At 49.1% G+C, this 23,467-nt stretch overlaps 1 protein-coding gene across 1 annotated transcript in view; it reads right to left on the bottom strand.

Annotated features, from left to right (window-relative positions):
* LOC144770670 (uncharacterized) overlaps nt 1-23,467 on the bottom strand; it is a 275,828-nt gene that overhangs the window by 99,873 nt on the left and 152,488 nt on the right. The window contains exon 5 of the mRNA XM_078655384.1: nt 17,838-17,891. Within this exon, the coding sequence (XP_078511510.1) occupies nt 17,838-17,891 (54 nt within the window). The remainder of the gene's footprint in view (nt 1-17,837; nt 17,892-23,467) is intronic.

Here is a 23,467-nt window from a genome sequence, read left to right as displayed (position 1 = left end):
GTTCTTAGACGCCGCCTCCGCGTGCTGACGTCAGTTCTTAGACACAGCTTTTCCACGCCAGAAGCGCTGAGCCATGTTAAAAACCAACACTGGTGCCATTGAAACTAGGGCCCTGAAAGGGGATAACCCTAACCCTAGATATCGGTTCGCAGAACGGGGAGGATGGGTGGGTCGGTAAGGAATCTATCACTAACTATTATCTATTACCGATATATCGTTACACAAGTAGTTACTTGTGCATCTGAAAGAGACACGTTAGTGATAGATTCCTTACCTTAGAATAGATACCCCAGCAATACCAACCCCGGTGGTGGGTCTGTAAACCAATAATCACACCAGAAAGTCCTGGAGGACAGAACGGCCAAAGAAGCCATGCCTCCGGACTTGGCTGTCCAGGCAGTAGTGTCTTGCAAACGTGTGCAGCGAGGTCCACGTAGCTGCCTGACAGATGTCTTGTAAGGGCACTCCCCAGCCCAGGGCAGTTGTAGTTGCCGTGGCTCGGGTTGAATGAGCCCGTAATCCAACAGGGGGCTCCTTCTTAGCCAAGGAGTAACATGCCTGGATACACAAGATGTTCCACCGGGAGATGGTCCTCTTGTGCACCGCTTTCCCCTTCTTAGGGCCCACGTAACCAACAAAGAGTTGGTCATCCACCCGGAACTGGAGTGTGCGATCCAAATAGAATGAGAGCGCACGTTTTGGGTCCAGACGATGGAGCCGCTCTTCCTCTTTAGAGGGATGCGGTGGCGGAAAGAAGGTTGGCAAGGTGATAGACTGCCCGATGTGGAAGGCCGTGACAACCTTGGGCAGGAAAGATGGCTTAGTACGCAACACAACCTTGTCCGAATGGACACAAAGGAAAGGAGGGGTACAAGAAAGGGCCTGGAGCTCACTCACTCTCCTGGCAGAGGTGATGGCAACCAGGAAAGCAGTCTTCAGAGTAAGAAGGCGGAGAGGACAGTTGTGAAGTGGCTCAAAGGGAGCGCACATCAGAAACGTAAGAACCAGGGTCAAGTCCCACTGAGGCATCACAAACGGAACAGGAGGAAACGTGTGTGTGATGCCCTTTAGAAAACTATTTACAATAGGGGACTTGAACAAAGAAGGTTGATCAGGCAGCCTTAGAAAGGCCGAAAGGGCAGAAAGGTAGCCCTTGATAGTGCCCAGAGCAGAGCCCTGCTGGGCAAGAGAAAGAAGGTAGAGAAGAACCTCAGAGAGAGGGGCAGCAAGAGTATCCACAGCCTTTGCTGTGCACCATGCCACAAATCTGTTCCACCTGCAGGCGTATACTGACTTTGTGGAGGGACGCCTGGCTGCCAGAATGACGTGTAAACTACGAAAAAATAACTGTGGGTCTACAAAGAAGAGAAATAACTAAGTTGCCTATGAGTGTCCTAACTAATTCCTTGTGTGCATTTTTTTATACTATCAAGGCATACAACAGGATATTTCACAAAGTGAGAAATTTCCATCAGTTACTCAAACTGTACCGCCCTTTCCCTCATCTGGTACACTTCACAGAGTAGAGAGTCCATGTTGTTGCCACTTCACTAAGATCTAGTAGTGAGATGACCAACCTTATGTGTGTTGGGACTCGTAGGGTTTACAGCTAGCGTGTGTTGGCAACTGAAAGCAGTGCGTGAAAAAATGTGAATGAAAAGAAAAGTGCTCTTTTGAAATTGGAGAATGGACGCAAACGACACTTTATTCAATAACCGTCCATTTCCAATGGTTAAAAAAGCAATATAAGTGCAAAGGGTCAGTAGGTTCAACAAATATCTACTGATTTGATGTTTCCGGTTGACATGTTTCTGCAGATTTTATGATCCACTCAGGTATCTACTGCTTCATCAGGACCAATATTAACTTTGCTACTGCTTTAAACTAAATACAAACAAAGAAAGAACCGAAAAAGATATCACCTGATCAGTCCTTTCAGTCCTCCTTGAGTGTAAGAGGAACGTGCTTCTCCTCACCTGGCTACAGCTCAGGATAATAGGGTACCGCTCTGTCCGTCGGTACTCCACGCAGCCTTCCGGGCTGTTTGGCAGAATGACGTTACAGACTTCAGGAGGCAAGTCAAATGGCCTCAACTGTCGCCGCTCAATCTCCAAGCATGGAGGTGGAGACTGGACAGGTTCAGGTGGAGGACCGTCCCCTGCTGCTGCGACAGAAGGTCCTCTTGAAGAGGCAGACGAACCGGGGGATCGACTGACATACTGAGTAGCTCTGGATACCAGTACCTTCGTGCCCAGTCCGTAGCCCCAAGGATGACTTGTGCCCGGTCGCGCTTGATCTTCTTCAGCACTCTGGGCAGAAGTGGTATAGGCGGAAAGGCGTACAATAGACCGCAACTCCACTCGCGACGAAAAGCGTCTCTGAGCGAGTGCCGCCTTGGAAATTCCAACGCGCATAACTGATGATATTGCGCGTTCTCTTCGGTGGCGAATAGATCTAACCAAGGCTCTCCCCATCGCTGAAAGAGGCCTTGCGCCACGTCCGAGTTCAGACGCCATTCGTGATCCATCATGCACCGACGGCTGAGCTCGTCCCCCGTACAGAGGGGAGGAATGCTTTCAGTGCCAGAGGAATCGCCCGCAACTCCAGAAGGTTGATGTGGAGCCGGGCCTCCGCCGGAGACCAGAGGCCTCTGATCTCCGCCTCTCCCATGTGGCCTCCCCAGCCCTGGAGGGACACATCCGTCACAACTACGTGCTACGGTTGGGAAAGGGAGAGGGATCTGCCGCTGACCCAATCGCGGTCCGTGAGCCACCACTGCAGTTGTCTCGCAGTGCCCTCCGAGATCAGGACGTGGTCGGACAGGTTGCCCTGATGCTGGGCCCACTGAAACTTCAGGTCCCACTGCAGAGCCCGCATCCGCCACCTGGCGTGATGCACCAATAGGATGCAGGAGGCCATCAGCCCCAGAAGCCGCAGCGTCAACCTGACCAAGACCCGGGATAAAGGCTGAAAGAGTGGAATCAGAGCCTGAATATCCCGGACCCGCTGTTCGGGAGGATAAACCCGAAACTGCGCTGAGTCCAGAACCGCTCCGATGAAGAGGAGCTTCTGAGAGGGGCACGGGTGTGACTTTGGCACATTGAGGGAGAACCCCAGCTGGTGCAGGAGGTCTGCCGTTGTCTGGAGGTGGCTGATGACTATTTGGGGCGAGCCCGCCTTCAACAAACAGTCGTCGAGGTAGGGGAAGACTGAAACCCCTAACCTGCGCAGATGAGCTGCGACCACCGCCATCACCTTTGTGAACACCCGTGGGGCGCTTGTAAGGCCGAAGGGGAGCACGGTAAACTGAAAGTGCTCGTGGCCAACTGTGAACCGCAGGTAGCACCGGTGGGCCGGCAGGACGGGGATGTGGAAATAAGCATCCTGCAAGTCCAACGCTACCATCCAGTCTCCTGGGTCCAGGGCAGCTAAGACCTGAGCCAGTGTCAGCATTTTGAACTTCTACTTCTGGAGGAAGCCGTTGACGTTCATTAGGTCCAAGATAGGGCATAGGCCCCCTTTGCCCTTCTTGGGTACCAGAAAGTAGTGGGAGTAGAAACCACACCCTACATCTGGCCCAGGAACGCACTCGATGGCCCCCTTGGCCAGGAGGGCCGTAACTTCCTCCTGCAGAAGCCGCAAATGATCCCCCGATACTCGGTGGTACTGCGGTGGCATGGCTGGAGGGGTCGCCTCGAAGGGGAGGGAGTAGCCATTCGGACGATTTGCAGCTCCCACCTGTCCGACGTGACAGTGCGCCAGTGGAGGAGGTGCTGGCGAACCCTGCCCCCCACTGGCGTCACATGGGCCTGAAAGCACGGACTAGGAGGGTTTTGAGGCGGATGCTGCAGGGGAAGGTGTGGACTGACCTCGCCGTTGTCCCCAACCGCCGCCACGGCGGTTTCCACGGCCGCCACCGTGTTGGGTATTACCCTGCGGAGCGTGGCTGGCAGCACGTGTGGGTACACCCCTTCCGTGGCCACGAAAGGAGTGAAAAGCAGCCGATTGCTGGCGCGGGGCCGAGAGGCCCAAGGACTTGGCCGTAGCCCTGGAGTCCTTAGAGCGCTCAAGCGCATGGTCTGCCTTGTCGCCAAAAAGGCGACGGCCATCAAACGGCATGTCCATGAGTGTATTCTGGACATCAGCCGAGAAGTTGGCGGACCTCAACCAGGCGTGGCGACGAATCGCCACTGTCGTAGCCATCGCTCTGCCCAGAGAGTCGGTGGTATCCAGTCCACACCGGATCGAATAACGTGCCGCATCTCGGCCTTCCACAAGGGCTTGGCCGAGTTTAGCCCGTACCTCCAACGGGCATTCTGGCAGCACATCCGCGACCGTATCCCACAGAGAGTGGGTGTAACGGCCCAAGAGGCACGCATTGTTGGAAGACCGCAGACCCAGACTCAGAGAGGAGAATACCTTCTTGCCGTATTGCTCGTACCTCTTGGATTCCCTGTCCGGCGGAGCCGACGGGAATGCGGTCTGGGAATTTGAGGCCTGGATCACCAGGCTCTCAGGGGTGGGGTGGGTGGACAGGAAACAAGGGTCGCCCAGGGCCGGGCGGTGGCGTCTGGCCATGTTCCTATCCACAGGCGAACCTGTAGCGGGCTTGGACCAAGTGCCCAAAAGAACGTCGGTCAAGGCATCGTTAAACGGCAGCAGAGGCTCGGCTGAGCATGACTGCGGCTTAAGGACCTCAGTGAGGAGGTTAGTCCTTACGGCCGCGACGGGGAGCTCAAGGCCCAAGGCCTTGGCCGCCCTCATCAACACCACACTGTAAGTTGCCCCCTCCTTCGTAGCCACGGTAGGAGGTGAGACAAAGCCAGTGTCCGGCGTAGTGTCCAGACCACTGGCATCCCCAAGTTCACCTGTCCAGTCCTCCTGGGACTGACATTCACGTGTCAGAGGGTCCTCAGATCCCTCCCAATACTCCTCATCACCCATCTCCTGGTACTCAGGGTTAGTAAATGATGGGGCCGGTTCATGGAAAGTGAACTCTCCGAACGGCGTCTGAAGCGGCGCTCCGGAGCCGGAACCGGGTCGAGGGAGGCATCGGGGACGGCACCGCCCGGGGGTGACACCTGAGGGGTCGGCGCTGGGGAGGTCGTTAAGTCCACCGGCGAAGACCCGGATCCGGAACCGGATCCAGCGGGGCCCTGCGGCGCCGGGCCCAAAGGCGCCGGCGGCGTCGGAGCCGAAGCACCCGACGGCGTCGGGGCCGAAGCCCCCGACCCGCTAGGACCCCGAGACGGGTCCGCTGGGCCAGAAGGCGCCGCAGAGCCCGTCGGGGGAGAGAGGGACCTCATGGCCACGAGGAACCGCTCGATCTCCTCCGGCGCCGCGTTAGGCCCAGGGACCGGAGGGTGTGGGGCCGGACGCGGCGCCTGTGACTTCGACGGAGCCGCGTGGCCGGTGTCACCCGAACCCCCGGACGCGTCGCGCGAGCGTCGGGGGAGTCGGAAGAGCGATGACGTCTCTTCGACTTCTTGTGCTTACCTGACGACTTCGATCCAGAGGAGTGATGTCGACTCCCGGAGCTATGATGGCTCCGCTCCCGCGACCGGTCCCTCGACCTCCGTCCGGACCAGGACCTCTCTCGGCGCGGGGCCGACTGCCGGAGTTCGAGACGCTTACGCGACTGCTCCTGCCTAGCCTTCGAAGTCAGGGCCCGACAGTCGGAACAGGTCTTGTCGTCGTGATCGACGCCGAGGCAGTGGAGACACCGACGGTGAGGGTCGGTGACCGACATCAACCGGTCGCAATCCTCACAGAGCTTAAAACCAGGCATCCCTACCGGCACCGTTCGGAGTCGAAGACTTCGAAAAAGGATGATCAAAAGATCAGAAAAGTTAAGTCAAAAAGTGACTAAGGTACCACTTTTTCCGGATCTGCGCTGCTGGCGCGGAAAAAAGAAGAACTGACGTCAGCACGCGGAGGCGGCGTCTAAGTACTCCGACGACGTCATCACGGCACCCACGACGATACTCGGTGGTACTGCGGTGGCATGGCTGGAGGGGTCGCCTCGAAGGGGAGGGAGTAGCCCCTTTGAACGATTTGCAGCACCCACCTGTCCGACGTGACAGTGCGCCAGTGGAGGAGGGGATGGCGAACTCTGCCCCCCACTGGTGTAACATGGGCCTGAAAGCACGGACTAGGAGGGTTTTGAGGCGGATGCTGCGGGGGAAGGTGTGACTGACCTCGCCGTTGTCCCCGACCGCCGCCACGGCGGTTTCCACGGCCGCCACCGTGTTGGGTATTACCCTGCGGAGCGTGGCTTGAAGCACGTGTGGGTACACCCCTTCCGTGGCCACGAAAGGAGTGAAAAGCAGCCGATTGCTGGCACGGGGCCGAGAGGCCCAAGGACTTGGCCGTAGCCCTGGAGTCCTTAAAGCGCTCAAGCGCATGGTCTGCCTTGTCGCCAAAAAGGCGACGGCCATCAAACGGCATGTCCATGAGTGTATTCTGGACATCAGCCCAGAAGCTGGCGGACCTCAACCAGGCGTGGCGACGAATCGCCACTGTCGTAGCCATCGCTCTGCCCAGAGAGTCGGTGGTATCTAGTCCACACCGGATCGACTAACGTGACGCATATCGGCCTTCCACAAGGGCTTGGACGAGTTTAGCCCATACCTCCAACGGGCATTCTGGCAGCACGTCCGCAACCGTATCCCACAGAGAGTGGGTGTAACGGCCCAAGAGGCACGCGGTGTTGGAAGACCGCAGACCCAGACTCAGGAAGGAGAATACCTTCTTGCCGTATTGCTCGTACCTCTTGGATTCCCTGTCCGGCGGAGCCGACGGGAATGCGGTCTGGGAATTTGAGGCCTGGATCACCAGGCTCTCAGGGGTGGGGTGGGTGGACAGGAAACAAGGGTCGCCCGGGGCCGGGCGGTGGCGTCTGGCCACGTTCCTATCCACAGGCGAACCTGTAGCGGGCTTGGACCAAGTGCCCAAAAGAACGTCGGTCAAGGCCTCGTTAAACGGCAGCAGAGGCTCGGCTGAGCATGACTGCGGCTTAAGGACCTCAGTGAGGAGGTTAGTCCTCACGGCCGCGACGGGGAGCTCAAGGCCCAAGGCCTTGGTCGCCCTCATCAACACCACACTGTAGGTTGCCCCCTCCTCCGTAGCCACGGTAGGAGGTGAGACAAAGCCAGTGTCTGGCGAAGTGTCCAGACCACTGGCATCCCCAAGTTCACCTGTCCAGTCCTCCTGGGACTGACATTCACGTGTCAGAGGGTCCTCAGACCCCTCCCAATACTCCTAATCACCCATCTCCTGGTACTCAGGGTTAGTAAATAATGGGGCCGGTTCATGGAAAGTGAACTCTCCGAATGGCGTCTGAAGCGGCGCCCAGCAGCGCCGCTCCGGCGCCGGAACCGGGTCGAGGGAGGCTTCGGGGACGGCACCGCCCGAGGGCCGCGCCGGGGTTGACACCTGAGGGGTCGGCGCTGGGGAGGTTGTTAAGTCCACCGGGGACGACCCGGATCTGGAACCGGATCCAGCGGGGCCCTGCGGCGCCGGGCCCGAAGGTGCCGGCGGCGTCGGAGCCGAAGCACCCGACGGCGTCTGGGCCGAAGCCCCCGACCCGCTAGGACCCCGAGACGGGTCCGCTGGGCCAGGGACCGGAGGGTGTGGGGCTGGACGCGGCGCCTGCGACTCCGACGGAGCCGTGTGGGCGGTGTCACCCGAACCCCCGGCCGCGTCGCGCGAGCATCGTGGGGAGTCAGAAGAGCGATGACGTCTCTTCGACTTCTTGTGCTTACCTGACGACTTTGACCCAGAGGAGTGATGTCGACTCCCGGAGCTATGATGGCTCCGCTCCCGCGACCGGTCCCTCGAACTCCGTCCGGACCGGGACCTCTCTCGGCGCGGGGCCGACTGCCGGAGTTCGAGCCGCTTACGGGACCGCTCCCGCCTAGCCTTCGAAGTCAGGGCCCGACAGTCGGAACTGGTCTTGTCATCGTGATCGACGCCGAGGCAGTGGAGACACCGACGGTGAGGGTCGGTGACCGACATCAGCCGGTCGCAATCCTCACAGAGCATAGGAATGATTGCGAAATATTTCTCAATTTGCAAATCGCATTTTGGGAATTCCCAAATTGAGAATAATTTCAAGGGTGCAGGGGTGTCTCAAAGACACCCTGCTGCACCCTTGAAATTTACATGTGTGTGCATATGGCGCACATACATGCCCTATGGGCATGTATCTGCGTCACATGCCACCATCACAAATGCCAAACAGGGCGTTTTTAAATGAAATCGCAAATTACCACCAACTACAAGTTGGTGGTAATATGTGATTTCTTAACCAAAATTCGCAATTTCAGAAACCCACATACATCGCAAATTATTGTGATTCTTTATTTTGCGATTTTTTAATACATTCCCAAAAATGCAAAAAAGCCTTTTGCGATTCGCAAAGGCAGAAATTCGCAAAAGGCTTGATACATCTACCCCCAGATCTTTTGTTTGTAGCCGTCAAGTGGTAATAAAAAAAAAATACTGCAATGATGTAATAAAAGCTCTCCAAGAGAGGAGATTAGGAATTTTAAAATGACCCAACATCGATTTAATGTAGGCAAAGCAGAAAGCGAAAATTTTTCAGTCATTAATTTTCAATTAAATCGAGGCAAATGATTCACAAAGTTGTAGAGTTATATTTCTGAACTACAAAACTCTTGTTATGCTTATGTATGGGCATAGCACTTGCATTTCTTGCATAATGATGAATCGCGCCTGTATTCCTAAAACTATGACAAAAATGTTATTTGCATTTATGCAGCACAGGCTGAAAATCTCATGCAATGTGTTTCAGCATACACAATAAAAAAAGTATGTTCTCACTAAGTTAAGGTATGTTCTGCAATGCTATGTTCTGGCGTTCACAGATCGCACGTTTCACCATTCCTATAATTTTATAGCTTTAAAAGCAGTTTGTGTGACTTGGTTTTAATCATCGCACTCTTGAGTGTGGCTCTTTCTTTTTTCATTGAGCTTTAAGAATATGCTCTTGGTGCTGGTGTCAGAGGGGTTTGCCACATACTTATGCATGCTCTAGGTTTAGACATGAACAAAGCTCAATAGAGGTAGATTTATGTCTGTGTGGCATTTCTTGGTGGTGAGTGATGTTTATTAGGTTCTGGTTCTGCCCTGCAGGATGGTAGTGTGTGATGTTTTGTGGGGGAAAGTAAAAATATGATCCTTGTGAAAGCCTACTTAAAAATGCTGTTGTCACCCACATGAGAGATTGCTATCTAATGGGTTAGTGTTAGCCTTCTTTCCTCCTACTTCCAACGCATGTTGTTTCGCTGCTGTGATCAATTTGGGGTGCAAGTGGATATGTGCTCTTACACTGCTGAAAGGCATATTACATCGATGAAAATGGAACTGCGCTGCATTCTCTGTGATTGGATGAAGAAATCCGCTTAGCCTAGTTACGGTTTTATACATTGCCCCAAAATGGCAAAACACCATTGTTGCACCGACTTATGCGTGCAGGAGGAATGCGCTAAGACATTGCACTGGTGTATAGTGTAAGGGGTAGGCTATGGTCTACCGGAGGGGACAGTTCAATGAGCCCCCACAGTGTGGCTGGGTTTCGAGCTGCGTTAGCAGATTCTACTTCGGGCCCTTTTTCAGTTTCACTGTTGTTACATCTGTTGAAATCAGGCTGGGTGTTCCCACACCCGGTTACCCTGGCAGCAGCATCAGGCCACACCTATGTGGAGAACTGGCATTCACTGTTCCCACCTATGGGTTCACTCTTCTGCATTTTACTCGGGCTCGCAGACATCTTTTTGACGTACAAATGCCAACAAAATTGGCGTCGTTAGTGAAGTGCAGAAGTTAAGATTACACCTCATTTCCACAGATTCTAATGTCAGAAACCAGCATCTCACATATTAAATGTATATTGTGCTGAAATTGCTGTCCCATACATTTCATTCTTTATCCGCAGAACTCTTCTCTCTAACCTTGAAAACTGCACAGGTCAGGTCTTCGTGATTGCCACTTGGTGATTCTACCGTACATATGTATCCAGGTGTCTTGTTTCTGTTAGCTGTGGCTTTTCTGGTAAGGTGTCATTCCTTGAGTAAGGGCCCATAGTTAACAAACCATCTACAATTCTTAAATGATGCTTTAACATTTGATGGGTGGATGATGTTTTGGTTTATATGACTGTAGTATCTGATCCAGCTGTGTATTGTAATTATTTGCACACGTTGGCCTTTTAAACCATGTGCTTTTGGTAAATGATGAGTACATTCGAATGGACAGAATTGATAAGAAAGAAACAGCCCATACCTCAGGGTAATATAGGTCCTAGCATTGTTATTTACATGTGGTTTATGCTAAGGAAATCTGAGGACCACGTTTATTATCTACAAACTGCAAATCCGTGCGACATCTCCTAGTCTGGTGAGCAAGTGAGATGGGGGTGTCTTGTAGAAGGCACACAAAGGGGGTTTATCTACAGTGGCAGTGACAGGGCAGCTGTTTTTCTCATGGTGAGAGATTTGATTAAACATTCTAGTAGCATATTTGATAGCACATAGGCTGAATCTCCATAACTGCCTCCTAATGAACCAGAACTCTTGTTCGCCATGTAATATCTGCTGTCAAGGCCCAGCTCTTCGTGGTTAAGGATGGGGCACAGTTCTCCGAGACAGAAACTCATAATAATCATGCCTTTGTGAGGTTGTTGTTGTGATTATGTCCTTACAAGAGGAATAGCTGCTTCCATGTATTCAAGCACCTGCTGTGCGTCTACACTTTCCATCCACAGTAATAATGAAACCTGTTCTTCGTTCCGGCTAGAGACTGCTTAGGTGTTTAGCAGACCTAATGCACAATGCAGAGACAGAGAGTAACAGGCCTGCTCTTTTCAGCCATTTTAAGTTTTACCCGTCATTCATGATGTATGGAGTATTTTCGCCTCACGGACACACACTTTCTGTCTCAGCCTGACTTAGTAGGAGTCTTCATCTAAGTCTGTGCCTGCTCCCCCACTGAGCGTAGGGCATTTTGCTCACATCCACACACACTCCTGAGATATCACTGCAAAAAGACCTAGAGCATCAATGTAATTGGAACAACCACATATCTACTGTGAAAGAAAAGTACATAGTGGGACAGATAGATAGAGCACATGGTAGGCTGGCGTATGATATGCATCCGATTAGACTGACAGTTTTGCCACTCACTGTCTTTGTTAGAACAGATTCACAATTGCTTTATTAACCTTCCTGCTTTCTCAAATGTGCTTGAAAATGCACCATTTCACCACTCTTTTTAGGTCTCGCCTGTCGATGCGCATGCGCATCGAGCAAGCGAGACTATAGGGGCTCATCGACTCTTTATTAGGTCTCGCCTGTCGATGCGCATGCGCATCGAGCAAGCGAGACTATAGGGGCTCATCGACTCTTTATCTAACTTGCAAGGAATCGTGGCGATTCCTTGCAGTGCCCGTGACTTTTAAGCTCAATGCGCATGTGCATTGAGCTTAAAAGCGCGTGCACAGCCGCCCGCATTCCTCCGACACCTTTGAAGTGAAGCTTAGCTTCACTTCAAAGGCCCGGCTTCTTCACACCCACATGCCGCTCTGCCCCGCTCCGCCCCCTCCCCTGAGTCAGCACTGCAGAGAAAGCCGCCTCACGCTTTGAAGCCTGTGCATCGGCCATTATCTTTCGCCTTCCTTCTCGCTCACTTAAAATGGCTTTCCAGTCACCACGGGTGGCGGCAACACGAAGCGCAAGTCTTTTGTTGCTTCGAACGAGATATGCAAGTAGCCAGCCTGAACGCCTCACCCCGGATTCCTCTGTTTGTACACGCTTGATATATTTTATTCCTGCAGTATTTGTTAGGCTTCGGTGGGAGAAATGACACTCATTTCGCGTACACAAATGTTTTTTTGAATCTGAGCATATTTATACAGAAGCCCTTGTGTTGTATGGAAATGAGATTAAACGTGTATTACCACCTCCGAACCTTATTGTTTTTATTCTTTTCTATTTGCCTCGTACAACGCATTTTGCACCTTCAATACAAGAACTATCGCATATGGCTTGAATCTGAGCATATTTATACAGAAGCCCTTGTGTTGTATGGAAATGAGATTAAACGTGTATTACCACCTCCGAACCTTATTGTTTTTATTCTTTTCTATTTGCCTCGTACAACGCATTTTGCACCTTCAATACAAGAACTATCGCATATGGCTACACGTCTAGGCAGGAGGAGTACATGATTTCGAGAATGCCCTATTAAACTGCATTATTTTGGCGTATACCATAAAATCGGTGCAACTCCCACGGTCTGACTACCAGTTACAGTCCCCAGGGGGTTATTTCTCCATAAGACCCTAGTACTGTTCGTGGTCTTTGCAGTTGTGTCGCACGTGCATTCGGCTTCTGTGTACGACTCCGGCCTCAGTCTCTACCTGGGGGAGGGGGTGGGCTGGGCAGCTCGGTTCTCCTGCCTGTGAGCGTCGCACGCAGTATGCTTGTCGCAGCTCTACACAATGCTTGTCGCAGCTCTACACATTTCACGCACCGGGCGCCACGTGTTTGAGTATATCTCACGCACCCTGAATCTCGTACAGGCATGGTACCGGTGTTCACCTCACACACTTTGTTTTTGAGAGTCACACACAACACGCTTATGTTTCCGAGTATCTCACACTATTCCTGCGTCTGTGAGCATCTTCCATGTTATTTTTTTCATTTATTTTATTTAATGCGATTTTATATAGCGCGAATATTATCCAAGGTGTCAGAGCGCTTTACAGGGGCATCACAGGCACACACCAGGCGTCTCGAGAGCGTCAGACTCGCCCATACTCGGCGTCTATCTCACACCCGTGTGTGTGAGCCTCTCGCGCTCTGAGCGGTTCACACGCACTGTACACGCTCGTATTCTCACACCAGGGTTACCCTGTGTGGTAAAATCACACACAGGGCTCGTTTGTTGGCACCTCACACCAGTTTCCCATGTTAAACGATCTTTTCCCACCTCACACTTCTGTGTTTCTATTCCTTCTCCACCTTCCCGTGTGTGAGGAGCCCCACGCATTACATACAAAATGCTTCATGTGTTTGTCTCCCACATACTTGAGTTTGTTGTGCTTGTGTTGTGAGCATCTCATGCACTGCTCTTTTGTGACCTCGTGCGGTGTACTCGCTTGGAAATGTTTCTCACAGTTTTCAAGTATCTCCCTCGGGCTCTCGTGCTGTGTTCATCGCAAACACCACACTTCTGAGTACCACCCACACACAGCCACCTCGTTCTGTATATCGAACTATGCTCATCATTGTGCATTTCCCGCTCCACATCAGGGCTTCTCGCGCGTGTACCTGTATCTCACACACGCCCGCGCATCCTAGCATCTGGCATGCTGCAAGCTTTTCATATTTGTAAGGTTCTCGCACCGTGCGTCTCCTTTTGCACCTCACTATGATACAGGCGTGAGGCGTCTCATAACTCACTCACCCTCACTCACACTCACTCACACTCAGTCACTCTCACTCACACTCAGTCACCCTCACTCACCCTCACTCACCCTCAACCCCTCACTCACCCTCACTCATCCTCACTCACCCTCAACACCTCACCCTCACCCTCACCCACCCTCAACCCCTCACCCTAACTCACAATAACCCTCCCTCACCCTCACCCTCACTCACTCTCACTCTCACTCACCCTCAACACCTCACTCACCCTCAACACCTCACTCACACTCAACTCCTCACTCACCCCCACCCTCACTCACCCTCAACACCTCACCCTCACACAGTGCAATAGGTCTCACAGGATTTTTAGTTAAAGCTTTTACAAATGTTTATTGCTTTTTTGATTTGTAATTCTTTAGCATTGGCTACAAAAAATAAAAATGCAAAAGATTTACAACAAAAAACCCATAAACAATTCTAAATGCACTAACTCTAATGCTGCGAGACCTATTGCATTTCCAATGCTTGTCTAACTTGCAAGGAATCGTGGCGATTCCTTGCAGTGCCCGTGACTTTTAAGCTCAATGCGCATGTGCATTGAGCTTAAAAGCGCGTGCACAGCCGCCCGCATTCCTCCGACACCTTTGAAGTGAAGCTTAGCTTCACTTCAAAGGCCCGGCTTCTTCACACCCACATGCCGCTCTGCCCCGCTCCGCCCCCTCCCCTGAGTCAGCACTGCAGAGAAAGCCGCCTCACGCTTTGAAGCCTGTGCATCGGCCATTATCTTTCGCCTTCCTTCTCGCTCACTTAAAATGGCTTTCCAGTCACCACGGGTGGCGGCAACACGAAGCGCAAGTCTTTTGTTGCTTCGAACGAGATATGCAAGTAGCCAGCCTGAACGCCTCACCCCGGATTCCTCTGTTTGTACACGCTTGATATATTTTATTCCTGCAGTATTTGTTAGGCTTCGGTGGGAGAAATGACACTCATTTCGCGTACACAAATGTTTTTTTGAATCTGAGCATATTTATACAGAAGCCCTTGTGTTGTATGGAAATGAGATTAAACGTGTATTACCACCTCCGAACCTTATTGTTTTTATTCTTTTCTATTTGCCTCGTACAACGCATTTTGCACCTTCAATACAAGAACTATCGCATATGGCTTGAATCTGAGCATATTTATACAGAAGCCCTTGTGTTGTATGGAAATGAGATTAAACGTGTATTACCACCTCCGAACCTTATTGTTTTTATTCTTTTCTATTTGCCTCGTACAACGCATTTTGCACCTTCAATACAAGAACTATCGCATATGGCTTGAATCTGAGCATATTTATACAGAAGCCCTTGTGTTGTATGGAAATGAGATTAAACGTGTATTACCACCTCCGAACCTTATTGTTTTTATTCTTTTCTATTTGCCTCGTACAACGCATTTTGCACCTTCAATACAAGAACTATCGCATATGGCTACACGTCTAGGCAGGAGGAGTACATGATTTCGAGAATGCCCTATTAAACTGCATTATTTTGGCGTATACCATAAAATCGGTGCAACTCCCACGGTCTGACTACCAGTTACAGTCCCCAGGGGGTTATTTCTCCATAAGACCCTAGTACTGTTCGTGGTCTTTGCAGTTGTGTCGCACGTGCATTCGGCTTCTGTGTACGACTCCGGCCTCAGTCTCTACCTGGGGGAGGGGGTGGGCTGGGCAGCTCGGTTCTCCTGCCTGTGAGCGTCGCACGCACTATGCTTGTCGCAGCTCTACACAATGCTTGTCGCAGCTCTACACATTTCACGCACCGGGCGCCACGTGTTTGAGTATATCTCACGCACCCTGAATCTCGTACAGGCATGGTACCGGTGTTCACCTCACACACTTTGTTTTTGAGAGTCACACACAACACGCTTATGTTTCCGAGTATCTCACACTATTCCTGCGTCTGTGAGCATCTTCCATGTTATTTTTTTCATTTATTTTATTTAATGCGATTTTATATAGCGCGAATATTATCCAAGGTGTCAGAGCGCTTTACAGGGGCATCACAGGCACACACCAGGCGTCTCGAGAGCGTCAGACTCGCCCATACTCGGCGTCTATCTCACACCCGTGTGTGTGAGCCTCTCACGCTCTGAGCGGTTCACACGCACTGTACACGCTCGTATTCTCACACCAGGGTTACCCTGTGTGGTAAAATCACACACAGGGCTCGTTTGTTGGCACCTCACACCAGTTTCCCATGTTAAACGATCTTTTCCCACCTCACACTTCTGTGTTTCTATTCCTTCTCCACCTTCCCGTGTGTGAGGAGCCCCACGCATTACATACAAAATGCTTCATGTGTTTGTCTCCCACATACTTGAGTTTGTTGTGCTTGTGTTGTGAGCATCTCATGCACTGCTCTTTTGTGACCTCGTGCGGTGTACTCGCTTGGAAATGTTTCTCACAGTTTTCAAGTATCTCCCTCGGGCTCTCGTGCTGTGTTCATCGCAAACACCACACTTCTGAGTACCACCCACACACAGCCACCTCGTTCTGTATATCGAACTATGCTCATCATTGTGCATTTCCCGCTCCACATCAGGGCTTCTCGCGCGTGTACCTGTATCTCACACACGCCCGCGCATCCTAGCATCTGGCATGCTGCAAGCTTTTCATATTTGTAAGGTTCTCGCACCGTGCGTCTCCTTTTGCACCTCACTATGATACAGGCGTGAGGCGTCTCATAACTCACTCACCCTCACTCACACTCACTCACACTCAGTCACTCTCACTCACACTCAGTCACCCTCACTCACCCTCACTCACCCTCACTCACCCTCAACCCCTCACTCACCCTCACTCATCCTCACTCACCCTCAACACCTCACCCTCACCCTCACCCACCCTCAACCCCTCACCCTAACTCACAATAACCCTCCCTCACCCTCACCCTCACTCACTCTCACTCTCACTCACCCTCAACACCTCACTCACCCTCAACACCTCACTCACACTCAACTCCTCACTCACCCCCACCCTCACTCACCCTCAACACCTCACCCTCACACAGTGCAATAGGTCTCACAGGATTTTTAGTTAAAGCTTTTACAAATGTTTATTGCTTTTTTGATTTGTAATTCTTTAGCATTGGCTACAAAAAATAAAAATGCAAAAGATTTACAACAAAAAACCCATAAACAATTCTAAATGCACTAACTCTAATGCTGCGAGACCTATTGCATTTCCAATGCTTGTTTCAAAATATTCTCGGGGGAAGACCCCCAAACCCCCTGTAGTCTGTTCGGGCAAGCTCGCTATGCTCCCTAGCGGCAGTGCAGTACACCAATTATTTTACGCTCCACCACTTTCAAATGTCCCCCGCCGCCACTGCAAAGTGTGGTTATTGATTAGGCATGTTGAATGAATCCATGTGCCACAATGCGTTAGAGAATTCTGTGTCTGCAGTACATGATACCAGTTAGTTTCTGCATTGCAGTTTTTATGTTCTTTCTATAGGGGCTTGTTCCTGAAGTGCTGTCACTTTCATTGTTATCATCTCACGCGGCCCTCTCTCTGAAGTTGGTGTTTCTCATAAATTTGAATGTTTTAATTGTTGTTAACCTATGGTACTTGCCCCTTTTCGTATGCCACTTCTAGTTTAGTACCTTTGTTTTGTGGCAGTTGAAAAACTTACCAGTGCTTGGCGTTACCTTTGAGGATCAAGTCACAGCCACAGTTGTTAACAAGTGTTTGATGTAGTGGCAGCGCAACCACAGCAAAACTCCATTCATCTATCCCTACAAACAGATAATTTGTTGCTGTTGCAGAACTACTGTCATTTCAGCAATAACAGAACACCACATACATGGCCATTCATCTGGTGCAATTGTTTGGATTCATTTGCAATGCAATGGGTCTCGCATTTTAAAAATGTTCACCTATTGGTATTGCAGATGACAATGCCTTTTATTATTGCAGGTTTTTTTTCGAACACATAAATAAAAAGCATTATAATTTACAATGCCAATAGCTCAAAATCTCGCAATTGCGAGACCTGTTTCATTGCAAATGCTTGTTAAGATCTTATGGCCCCTTTGACCAGATGCCGTTTTTCAATATATAGGACTTGGAAGATACCTTTATTCGATGCTCAACCAAGGTGGTAATTTTAGGACCTGCTTGATCTTGGATTGTCTCTCAGTGATAAGGCTCAATCTAGCGCCCTGTTCCTGGACTCTTTGTAGTTATTAAGAAAAGAGGATTCACATTCAAACAGAGTGGGCCCCGAAATCCCCACTGATGAACTCCAATGAGAAGGACACATTGAGTGTCTGTAATATGATAATTGAAGAAAACAAAAAACTCCATTTATAAGCATAGGCTTGAGCAGAAAAGGAGCTTACCCTTTGCGCCCCGTCCAGCACCAGCGGAGTCAGACGATCTATACGGAGTGGGACCTACAACAAAGGAAAGTGGTTTGTTTTGTAAGGATGAGGTATAAAAAAACAGGAGTCGTCCTGAAATAAGAAAATATGTCATCATTTCAAAGACAACTGGGAAAAGTTTGAGGCAAAGCATGCCTCGATTATACCTTTTCAATATGCCCTTGACAGTGCTAAACTAAGGCTCACAGAGGTGGCCTGTGGGGGATTGTGTCTCAGGTGCTCCATGTCATGTATGCCATCATCAGCCTTTCCTGGAATTTTTATTCAACAGCACTTTGCATGCCCGGTGTACTAGTCGACCATAACTATAAAGAGGACATCAAAAATACAAGCAGCAAAATGCAAATTGATTATGGCTGTATCATAAGGATTTACTGGAGGTGATACAAGTGACATGAGGCCTCGAGGCAGCATAAGTGAGGCTAGATTGCATTTTAGACTTTCCAAACACTTGGTACTTTGCAGCTCACGTTCAGCAGAACTCCATATGAGAAAGCCATGTGCATTCATTATGAAAATATATTAAGAAGAAACACTTCCTGAAAGGCATAAAACTGAATCCAAACCTACTTCAGAAGAGAAAGCACAAAAAACTCAAGAAAATAATAAAAATAATCAGAACCTGAGAAAAAACAGATAAAGTCTCCCCAAATAATTTTAACAAACTTTTCCATTTTGCTGGACATTTAATTTGCTGACCACAGATGTCAATGGAACACCTTGAGGTGCCTGCCCCACGGTGCAGGGATATGTAAAAACTTTGATTGCACAATTGGAGCTTATGCAACGGGCGGTTTTGGACCGCCGCACAAGCTCCCATTGTAAATGGACGTTTGCGAACACACAATGTGCAGTCGCATCCTAATTGTGGTGTCCGCAGAGATGTCGTCGGAGGCAAATCCAACCGACATTGTAATGAAGCCCTGAATGAATTAAGAGGGTGATCCCATTGACATGAAAGAAGAGGATTCATTGTTTGTTGAGTGAGCAATAGTTTCAGAGCCTGTGATCTCTTAGATGTCTCTAGGAGGTATTTTGCTTATTTAGAGGGCGAGGATGAGTCCAAAGAGGCAACACTCTCCAAGTTTGACATTTCAAATGGAGAATGGTTTTGACGGCTAATCAAATCACTGGCAATATAGCTGTAATGACTCAGATGGGGTTCTACAAAGAGATGGTTCTTAATTGATGTGATTGCAACAAGGGATTCAAGGACAAATTTACTAAAGCCCAGTATTGTGTTGGACAATACTAAGTGAATCTGCCCCCAAATGTATGTCAATACTGGACTAGGTTACTGTGCTGCTGTATAAAAAAACATTTAGTTTTGTGACCTGTGGCTTTGTTTTTTTCTTTTCCTTCTCTTTGATTAAAACACTCCCCTATTTCATGTTTGCTGTGTTATCCCTTGGCGAATTGGCTGTATCACAGATTTCCTTTATTTTGGCTTTTCGTTCTGTGTGACTCTGCCCATACACGAGGGGCTTTTACTTTGACAACAGTTTGTTAACTTTGTATTTTTTTTTGCCTTGCCTAGTGATCTCACTGGGCTTTGGGTATAACAATATTATTACATGCTATTGGTTGTGCATGTTATTTTACAATAATCTGGTTATTTCAGGCCCCCATGTGGTTGCATTTCTCCTTGGATTCGTCCTTTATTTCCCCTGAGATAGAGGCCTATTGTAGGACCTGTCAGGCATGTCATCTCTCGGGGAAAGCCCGAGGGCAGCCTAGCGCTCCATTAATTCCAATCCCTATGGATGGGATCCCCTACTCATTGGTAGTGATCAAGATCAAGTTCCCCGAGCATTTCACAGAAGCTGATGAGGAAGATGCAACAAAGGGATTTTCAACATGTAATTCATTGTTACATAAGTGTACAAGGCTAGTGCAGAATACTGCCGGGGCAGCAGGACCGTCGACTAATTCCAAATCAGGGGCTATGTTACTTCACTGTACCTTATAAATCTCACATAAACACACAATCCCTAGGCCCGTAGCCAATTTCTAGTCTCAATTAAAAAAAAGTCAGATGCAATAGGCCGAGAATATTTTTCCAAATGTAAGAGTAATCTTACATTTTGATGAAATTTCAGACTTTTTCTGAAATTCACAAGGTTTTTCCTGCATATTCTAATGCGTAGCCTTTGTACACCCCAAGAAAAGCCTGCAAGCATAAAAGTGATAAATATGTCTGAGAACTCTAGAACATTTTCAATAGGACTATGATATTTAGAGGAAATTTTAGACTTTTCTGACATGTACTAGAATTTCCTAGTATACTCAAATATACTTGAACATGCAGAGAAAGTGAAGAGAAAGTGATAAAAAAAGTACATTAACATATGTGACTTTTAATTCGCCACAGAGAAGATATATTTATCTTTGGAGAAGCCCCTTTTCCTACATCTTTGGTGAAAATAACTGAGTTTCCACCCAAATCCTATCCTGACACCCACAAATCCCTGCACTTGCAAATGTGAAAGTATCTGCAAGTGGTTACTGAATACCCACAAACCTATGAGTTGCTCAGTGCTCACCTGCGTTTGCAGGGTGTCATAATCAGGAATGCCCACACATTTCTCTCTCACGGTGAAATTGAGAATGCAGCACTTCCACAAATCATGCACAATGGTTGAATTTATAAATACAATTCCACCATCGAAGAAGCTGTCTTTGTTGAACGCCTACTTTCAACCTATGTTCACAAATTGCTTTGAGAATTTGAGCGAAAGCCTCATCTAGGAATTAGAGGCAGTAAGATCAGAAAGAAAGAGTGCTAAAAGGCTTGAACCTTGTATTTCCCAGAGACTTCTTGAAGAGCAGAGCTTCAGAGTCCCTGATGAGTCGCAAAGGTCCCTTTGGGTTAAGCAAAGCAAGGCAGTCTAGCAGTGTTTTTTTAAATTCATCTTTTTGCATGGGAGCACAATACCATGCTCGCACTAATCAATAAAGGACCTTGGAGTGGTATAGAACATGCAACTATCTCAGCTCTGGCCTCTAAGATCATGAACTGGTAGCACCTCTATCCTACACGAATATACTGTCTGGTTCACAAAGGGCCTCCGCACTGGTCGTGGAGGCCCCGCAATTGTAGGGGAGTCTCCGTAATCAGGGCGGAATCCCCGCAATGAGAAGTCTCATTGCAGAGATTCCGACCCAAGATCTAGGAGTCCCCCATGACTACAGGCCCTCCATCATGAGTGCAGAGGCCCTTTGCAAATCAGGCCCATAGTGTTTTTGAACTACGTGTGCAGTGGTATTCGAAACGTATGTCCAGAGTTTGAACTTGTCATGAGATACCATTTATCTAATTTTTCTCACTGACTTTCATAGTGTTATTTGGGCCTCTAGACCCATAAAGAAGTAAATGCAATCGCATGAACAAGGAAGAGGTATGCAGGGAGTGAAGAAGGGGCCACACAAGTATGTATCCCTTACTCCTCCCCATCCATCCTCCATCTGATCCTTCATACTCCACCTCTACAACCGACAGACTCATCCATCATCTCCCCTAGCCATTCTCTACCATTTCAAGAATTCTACATCTCCTCAATCTTTGACTCCTCCTTCCTCCATGACCCCTATTCTCCACTTCTTAATTTCCCTGTCCCTGATCGTCAGAACTCCTCATCTTCCACCATTATCCCCATTTCCCTATTCTCCATTACCCATCACCATCTACTTTATTACCAGGTCTTGTAACTCCCCTTCAAATCATTAGCTGCCCATTCCATCTCCGCCATTTTCCCTAACCAGTATTCCTAACATCTGTAAACTTTTCCATCCTTCACCATCTGATCCTCCATTACATCTTCACAATCCCTATTGTTCTCTACCCATCAACTTCTGCATCATTCCTTACCTTCATCCACCATTTCCATTTTATTTTCCTATAAGCCATCGCCATCTCTATCTCTTCACCTAATCTTCCAGCTTCTCTACAATATCTTTGCTGACCCCAATTTCACCCATCCTCCATCCCGTCCATCCTATGTTGCTCAAAAAGATTTCTTATTCACGAACACCTCATGCTCTATCTCCTCAATATTGATATCAATTTGTTTAAAGTTCACATCACCTTACCATCCTTCTCCTCTATTTCTGCATCCTCCACCTAATGTCAATCTTTATCTCTCACTTCTCTTGTAGGGGATTTCCATGTATAGTCATAATCACTGAATAGTTCTGCCCTTGTGAGGGATGCCAAAGCATTGCTTCAATATATATCTTCTTAAGTTTAGATTTTCACTTTTGTTAAGGGAGGCCTGCAACAACATGGTAGAGAGAGTTTATGCAGCCTATATACAGTGGCTACAATGACCAAACTCTTCATCATGAAGTCAAATAAGGGCCAGCACAAAGTATTTGTGTATAATTTCAAGATGCTTTTGCAAAAGCATAAATCTCCCTCACAAACCCTTTTTTATGACAGAGATGAAGGAGAAGGAAGCTAGAGTGGCCTCATAGGCTGTCATTGTATGGCTAAAAAAAGAGACTGTGGCTTTAAGAAACCAGACACCACCAGTATCCCATCAAGCTCAGCAGGTGGCAGTTGCTTCAGTTCTTCTTTTTTTCCGGCTCCTGCTGACAGGACCCTGGAGCTTTGAGCTCTGACAAATTTTGGCTTATTTCCTCAAAATTCACATCTGAGTTTTGGTGACAACCTTTTCATTCGACATCTTTGGCCTCTCCCTGGCTTTTTCTGTATTTTCTGACAGCAATTAGTGGGATTTTGACTGAAAAGATGCCATCTCTTTTTGAAAATTGCCCTGACTGTGGGAGTAAAAAGGCCAGGACAGACCCCCTCAGTGTGTGTTTATACTCTGTCTTACAAATGATCATGTTCCTGAGCCTTGCCATCACTGCAGGACTTTTTCCTGAAGCACCTTACGAGACTGGGAGAGGATTTGCCATCAGCGAGCAGAGGAGTGATGAAAACAACTGACACAATCTGCTGATAGGACCACAGTGTGAGGAGAGGGTCAGTCCTCTACCAGGGCTCTGTCATCTGGCTCTGGAGGGGGAACCAGAAAGAAAGCGGCAGAAAAATGCCATTTGTCCCGGTCGATGTCGAGAGGAGGTACGGCGACAACCTGTTTGCAGTCTACCCATAGTTTGATGTCAAGAAAGCACTGCTGAACAAAGTCAAGGCAAGGGGTATTGAAGTCGAGAACTACATCGTCGATTCGCAGACCTCGCTCAACTACGAGGCCACCTCGTTTCTTGCCGCTGAGCTCAAGATCGCTGTCGAGTCAACGTCGTCGGTCGATGTCAAGGTACACTCTGACGGCGAGACACCACTGTCTTTCACCCTCGACAAATAGATTGATGTCGAGACATCGAGGATGGTCGATGTCGAGGACTCTTTCGGCATTGTCTAGGCTACAGGAGGCAAGAAAGAAAATAAAATGTATCTCATCCTCGCAAGACTTATAGTATTCTAGAACATACTCTCCTTCACGGGATGCACCGGGTTCTCCTCCTCAAGCGGTATTTCTGCCTCCTCAAACACCAGCCCCTCCTCCACCACCACCACCATCTCCGCCTCCTACACCACCACCACCACCATTGCCAGTCACTTC

The sequence above is a fragment of the Lissotriton helveticus genome, chromosome 7 (assembly GCF_964261635.1).
Source record: "Lissotriton helveticus chromosome 7, aLisHel1.1, whole genome shotgun sequence".
Lineage (NCBI taxonomy): Eukaryota > Metazoa > Chordata > Amphibia > Caudata > Salamandridae > Lissotriton > Lissotriton helveticus.
Note: the sequence above shows the minus strand (reverse complement) of the source record. Positions and strands in the feature narration are given on the sequence as shown.